Below are 7,045 nucleotides of genomic sequence, written 5' to 3'. Positions count from 1 at the left end.
TGAAGATGTGAAACACACCTTATGTACCTAATTGGTTTAATGAAAGTAAAGAAAAATGAAAAAAAAAAAAAAAAAAAAAAAAAGAAAAATACAAGATCTTGATCTTTAGTTGTTGAAAGTAAGTGACGATTAGCACTAGTTTCTAAGACAAACCCCTCCTTCCAGCCATTATGGTCTAAATTGAAATCTGTTCACCACCTAAGTTCCACTTTCATAATCCTGTCATAAAAAAAGGGTTGTTAATGCATATATAAATCAAACGCTCTTTGATTCAATAATCCAAACAACACCATCTCTATATATTACATCACATGATGCACCAAGTTTTGCATTGATTACACAAAAGATGAAAGCATTGCTTCATCTAACTGACACGTTTCGACAAGAATCAACAAACATTTTTCTCAGTATGATGAGATTTTAAGGTATATCTCAGTTGCTACTACCACCACCACCAACAGGTCCACCACCAAAGAGGTATCCCAGAGAAGATCCACCACCAGGGGCTGCATGCACTTTGGTTGAAGGCCGATCCTGAAACCGTAAGAAACTTGTTAGCATTCATTGCAACTTCAAGAAAAGGCTATTGCTATATATTCAATGAAACACAATTAAGCATGCAACAATGGACAATCACAAAAAGTAATCTATGGTGTTTAAAAGCAGCTCTCAAACCGCCATAAAAATGTTTCCAAATCCCAGAATGATCCCATTTAACTGTTGCTCAAAAGGGAAGTGGTGGAGTGAATCTAATGAACAACATTACAAACTTGAATTTTGCAACATTCGACTCTATCTGAACTCTGAAGTAGTAAAGGGCAAACGACAGATACATCCCGGCCGATGCTTGTACAAATCTGATTGCCCATTCCCAATGTGGATTCAAATTATGAATCCAATTGCAAGGTTACTCCATATACAATTGAGTACATAGGCCAGCAAAGATAGAGAGAGAAATGATTATAAGCCCAACTAGACAGCATTTAAGCACAGAAATCATGTCATGGAAAAACTGGTTAGTTATTTTGACTTGAAAAGTAAGAAAATAATCCAAAGATTTTGACGTTGCAGCTATGATCAACTCCAAAACGTAATACCAACATTATAAAAATTTGTGAAAGAACTTTCCAGTTAAACATTCAGAAGAAGAGTATACTCCATAAACCCCAGAAATTTACAGCTATTAAGGCCAATCTAAGCCAATAACATTCAGTAAGACAAATTATAAATAGGTAGTTCCTTCCAACAAAGGAGTCATGATAAACCATGAACCTGAGCAAATGGTATGCATATATATATTTTTTATGGAGCTAATGCAAACTGTAAGACTATGTAACACATTCAAAAATATATATATATACATAGATATATTTTAAATAGTACAATACAAAGAATCATACCGTGAGGAAGTTTCCAGTGTTCTGACCATCTGCTCGCATATAGTTGTTAGCAGAAGTACTATTAATACCAGCAGGAATCTGCTTGGTAATATCTACTGGCTGAGGAGCCACAGCAGGTTTGGGGGGAGGCGGACAACTTACAGCCTCAACATCATTTGAAGCAGGTTGCTCGACAGCAGCTTTTGGAGCCTCTCCATTGCCAAACAAATAGCCTAATGAGCTTTGCCCCCCACCACTGCTAACTCCACGACCCATGCTCTGAGTTTCTGCAGAGACTGAACTTTAATTTGGGAGTAAGAGAAACCAAATCATCAGAATGTGTCATGACCAAGTAAGAAAAAGTATGAGCAAATCATTTCCTGGAACTATAATAACTAAGAAGTATACTCCTACTGCAAGCAGCAAAAGAAGCAAGATCATAGAGCATTTAAATCATGACAATAAAAAGACAAAGCAAGACCTTTGCTTGGCGCAGAAACTCCTAATTTCCTAAATTTAATAAGAAATCAGCGTTAAAACGCACAAGTCTAAGAAGCTGCATCTACAACTTGACCCCAGACCAGAGTGTCCCAATTACTTCTATCACTTTTTAATATCAAACAACCTCTACTCCCAGCTCACTTCTAAGCGTGAGATCCATAACATGTACTAACAAGTTTTAACTTTGGGGCTCCGGATCTAAAACCGCGAAGCATCACAAGAACAGTTGAATAAGAATCTGTTTGGCTTATCTACCTCATTTCCCTTTCAATACACGCAAGACACAGTAATCTAATAAAAAATCAACAATGATCCAATCCAAGTTCTCTTCTAGATAATAAAATCAATAATCCAAAAGGAGAGTTATCTCAATCAAAAGCACAGATAACTGACAGATCTAGCAACACAGACTGCATTCTCTACTTACAATTATCACTTCAAGCACGGAGATTCGAACAAGAAAAAAAAAGCAGCAAACAATGTGAAGCAACAGCAGCAAATCGTAAAAAGCGAAAGTGAAAGAGAAGCATTAGCTAAACATCTAAAAATCATAGATAGAAAAACTGAAATAGTACCTTGAAGAGTCTGAGGATTAGATCTGGCGAAAGATTGGAACCAAAGCAGAGAAGAAAAGGAAAGAGACTGAGCTCAGAGACACTGAAAGCGAAATGTGAGCGTTACAGAGAGAATTGGCTTTAAAGAAGAAATAAAAAAAAGGCTGGATTTATATTTAAAACCATTATTGATATTAGTTCATCTTCTGTCGTTTTGTCTCATCCAAGTCTTTCCATCTCTTTTCAGTTTTTTCATTTATATTGTAAACTTTTACTTCTTTCTTTTCTTTAAGGCTTAATACATTTTGTAGCCGAACTTATTCAAAAAGCTTGATTGACCCCCAAAATTTTTAAAATGTTCCGATAGCTCCTGAATTTATATAAAATATTCAGTTAGTCTCCTGAACTTGCATAAAATGTAATCAATTGATCACTCGGTTAAATGGAAAAGATGTATTAGACGCATCTTAGAATGTTATTACATAATTAAAAAAATAGATTAAAAAGAAAGTTATTGCTTGTTCAACTATACAACTTGCCTTCTCTGATATTAGAATCGTATATTCCGATTTTGATCGTTTACTTTTTTTTTAAGACTCGTGGAATACATCTTTCGCATTTAACTTACTTTTTTACGACCGAGTGCTCAATTGGTTAAATGCGAAAGATGTATTCCACGAGTCTTAAAAAAAGTAAACGATCAAAATCGGAATATACGATTCTAATATCAGAGAAGACAAGTTGTATAGTTGAACAAACAATAACTTTCTTTTTAATCTATTTTTTTAATTATGTAATAACATTCTAAGATGCGTCTAATACATCTTCTCCATTTAACCGAGTGCTCAATTGATTATATTTTACGCAAGTTCAGTAAGCTAACTGAATATTTTATGCAAGTTCAAAGGACTATCAGAACACTTTAAAAGTTCAGGGAACCAATCAAGCTTTTTGGACAAGTTCAGTGACAAATGATGTATTAAGTCCAACAATTTAATAGTTCTTTTTTTTATTTTTGCATTGGGAGGAATTACAATTGAAGTCCAACAATTTAATAGTTTTTTTTTTTTTTAATTTTGGCATGTTATGGTGAATTTTTGACATGTTTACTCTAAAAAAAAAAAGGTAAATGACACTTATGGCCACTCAACTTTATTCAACTTCAAGACTTACATAAAAATTACCTAACATAGAGGTGTCAATATGGGTCACAACTCGCCTAACCCACAAAATTAAACGAATTAGGGTTGAGCTTTAATGAGTTCGAGCCATAAACGGGTCAAATGGGTCAATACGTTTAACTCGTATATCAAATGGATCGGATTGCGGGTTGACCTGTGAATTAATCACAACCCGTGTAATTTTAAGAGTGTTGGTCGATCTATCGACCCAACCTGAGAACCTATTTAACCCGACCATATAACTCGTTTAACCCATATAAGACTTGTAATATCACTAATATATATAAAAGTTATAATGGGTTGATGTGTAATACAACCCATTTAGCAGGTTTTGAAAGATAACAGGTTAATAGGTTAAACGAGTTATGTTAATTTGTTAGTCATGTTTTTTTAAGTAAACGAGTTATTTAGATCAACATGTGTCAATCTGTTTAATAAACGGGTCGTGTCGTGTCAACCCATTTATTAAATGGGTTAGGTTAGGGTTGATCTAAACGGGTCACCTAAGTAGGTTGACACTATCCGTTTACGACCCACGAACCCGTATTGACACTCCTAACTAACATTATGACCCCTCATAAAAGTAAATGACCTCAAACTGATGGTTGACAATCTCAAAATGAAAAAGTCTAAAATATTGAAATGGTTTAGAACCACATTTAGTATGTAATGACATTATCAATTTTTCAAATTATAATTTTCACAGTTATCTCACTCTAAACAATCATTTTCTTTTTTCTAATCAAATAAAATTTAAATGATATTAAAAACAAAAGGTTTAAGAATTAAAATTGCTTAGAATGTCATTTTTATGTTATCAGAATGGTCAAGATTTGAGTGACTTTTATGTTAGTAAATGACAAAACTAACTTTTGTAGTTTTATATTAAAATTGAAGTTCAGTGGTCATATCTTAATAAGAATAAAGTTGAATTACGATAGATATCCGAGACAAAAAATATATATTCCTCATTTATTATAGTTACAATATATATATATATAGTTTATATTTTCTGTTTTTTTTTTGTCAAGTTACGTACAAAATGTGTTCATGAAAGTGTCATGTACAGTGAAAATGTGGCGTGTCAAAATCTGTCTTTTGTCTTTCTATCAGTTACTCCCTTTGAAAAAGTAACGTCTCAAATGTGTCTCCATTCCTTTTTGGTAAGACATGAACATCTCAATCCTTTCTCTCTTTACTGTATTTCCTCCATCAAAATTTCCATAATTTTTTACCATTTATAGGTGATGCGTCGTTAATAATCACAAAGTAACCACCACTTTTCTATTTCCCTACACCTACCGGTGATTTGACTCACCATATACCATATCGTGCCTCACTGTCGATCGGAAGGTATCTCTATATACTTCCTATATTTCTCCTTTATTCCTTATAATTTCACCACATCCTCTCTCCTCTTATTAATAATGACTATCTCTTTCTCATATTGGTAGACTAAACTAGGGATCAAACGCTTGAGAATATTATATTTTTGGGTAATTTATTTGAATTTTCTTTTAAATTGTAGTAATTTTATGATGGGTTTTTTCTCCTTAATTTTTTTCTCTCTCTTACTCTTTGATAATCTCTTGCTCTCGTTTCCATTTGCCCTTCCTATCCTCTATTTTAATGGCGGATACTATAACGATTAATGAAAACTGAAGAGACAAAGATGGGGTGAAAATGGAGAAATGTAACAACACATTGGTAAATCTTTCTGCACTTTACCGAAGATATCTCCCATTCTTATTCTGATGTCTGTGTCGGTTCCTGATGGTGATTCGTGGAAAGATGTTTGTCGTGGCAGTTAAGGATTTTCTACAACAATTCCAGGTTGATTTTTTTTTATATTTGATTTCTATTTCTATTTTGACCGACTAAGTCTTTGTGAAAAGATTTTGATTGGTGGATTTCATGTATATTTTTGAATGTTGCATTTTATTTGTTAACCGTTCGAAGTGAAAGTTAAATGTTCGAAGTGCAAAAATCATATTTCAAACTGTAATGTGACTATAAAGAAACTGTAAAAACCGTAATTTAAACTGTCAAAAATATAATTTCAAACTCACATTTAAAAAATAAAACATTTTTAACCGAATTAGATATTTACTACTAATTAATTTGGCAAGGAAATGTTTAATTAATGAATTTAAAAATAAAAAGTTAAAGGTTGAAGTTAAATTAAAAGTTTAAAAAATATAGAAAGACTTTTTTGAAATTTTACATTAAATTTTTTGAAAAAGCGGAGACCATCGCTTTCGAAGTAAAAAATATATTAAATAGAAACTGGAAGCTTCATTTTTCTCTTTTTTATAATTAACAAGAAGATAAATTGAGAAACCGTCACAAAATGAAGCCGGAAGCTAGTCTTCCGGTTTCGAGCCCGGTTAAACAAGCCTTATAGTGGGCAAAATGTTTAACCCGACCTTTAATGAGGAATTATCCTCAACAAGAGCCCCATTTAGAGGCAAAATCCGAAGGTGATCTTGCTTAAGTCTCATGTGTTCTTCTCTTCTAATAGTCCAACTAGGATGCAAAGTTTTATTTGTTTAGAACATCTTCAATGCAAACAATTTCAATAGTTACTAAAATTTAACACATCATCCTAAAATATATTATTTTATTTTCTCTCTAGTTCATATTACTTTTGGTAAATTTTTAAAGAAAATGTTCCAAACAACTCCAAAAATTATCATTATGATCCCACAAATCATTATTTTATGTATAATTTATTTTAATTATAAACATTGTTGTAAAAATACACCAATAGTACAACTAAATCATTTTTTATATTAAAAAATGATAAAATAGGAGTGACAAAGGTGACTATTGAGTTAAACTGGCATGTCGTGGTTGAACCGGCTAATAAGGGCTACTATTGGCTAATTGACAAGTGTTGCAGCCTTCTTGAAGTTAACCGTAAATGCATAAGTTTATAAACTGTAATTGTATAGTGTAAACTGACAAGGGTTGCTACAAGACTTTTAGGCTGCTTGTAGGGTAGGTATGAGCTGCTTGTAGGATAGACTTATCCCTTTGACTCTAGGGTGTTTAGTATACTAAATCTGTATATATATATGTATCATCATGTAAGATAAGTGAGATAGAAATACCAAATATAGATTTCATGGTATCAGAGCTTTAGGTTCTCTGATTTTTTGGTTTGCACGGTCTGGGTAGTATTTCCCAGGTTCTGTATTGTGAAGAGCGTGGGTCTCTTGGGTATATTTCAAGACTTCCGTTTATCTCACCACCTGTCCCAGTTCTCTTTCCCGTCTCCGATCGGCCCCTCTCCGAATTACGACCGCCGTCTGATCTGTGCGTGAGTCCCACGCGCCACTGTCATCAGATTCATCCATTTCCACGCACCGACGCGTGAAGTCTCCTCCGCAACTCCGTCTTACCTTCCCGGCGTCAGAGTCTTAATTCT

The 7,045-nt window shown here is 33.5% G+C and overlaps 1 protein-coding gene across 3 annotated transcripts; it reads right to left on the bottom strand.

Annotated features, from left to right (window-relative positions):
* Positions 1-225: 225 nt before the first annotated feature.
* On the bottom strand, positions 226-2,618 carry LOC136217847 (protein SPIRAL1-like 2). 3 transcript variants are annotated; one of them, XM_066004518.1, is made up of 3 exons: positions 2,456-2,618; positions 1,401-1,666; positions 226-534 (listed from the first exon to the last, which is right to left on the bottom strand). In XM_066004518.1, the coding sequence occupies exons 2-3, from the start codon at positions 1,653-1,655 to the stop codon at positions 433-435; spliced, it is 357 nt and encodes a 118-aa protein (XP_065860590.1). In that variant the 5' UTR covers positions 1,656-1,666; positions 2,456-2,618; the 3' UTR covers positions 226-432. The 3 variants fall into 3 exon arrangements, with proteins under 3 accessions (XP_065860590.1, XP_065860589.1, XP_065860588.1); XM_066004517.1 differs by having other exon boundaries at positions 1,401-1,680; positions 2,456-2,615; XM_066004516.1 differs by having other exon boundaries at positions 1,401-1,675; positions 2,456-2,614.
* Between the last annotated feature and the right edge of the window lie 4,427 nt (positions 2,619-7,045).

The sequence above is a fragment of the Euphorbia lathyris genome, chromosome 2 (genome assembly GCF_963576675.1).
Source record: "Euphorbia lathyris chromosome 2, ddEupLath1.1, whole genome shotgun sequence".
Taxonomy (NCBI): domain Eukaryota; kingdom Viridiplantae; phylum Streptophyta; class Magnoliopsida; order Malpighiales; family Euphorbiaceae; genus Euphorbia; species Euphorbia lathyris.
Note: the sequence above shows the minus strand (reverse complement) of the source record. Positions and strands in the feature narration are given on the sequence as shown.

What these genes read in the sequence shown, in the direction of transcription:
- LOC136217847 (XM_066004518.1), bottom strand. Translation starts at nt 1,655, where the DNA reads ATGGGTCGTGGAGTTAGCAGTGGTGGGGGGCAAAGCTCATTAGGCTAT. An exon ending in ACACTGGAAACTTCCTCACG is followed by an intron (nt 535 to 1,400) that starts GTATGATTCTTT and finishes TTACGGTTTCAG; the next exon opens with GATCGGCCTTCAACCAAAGT.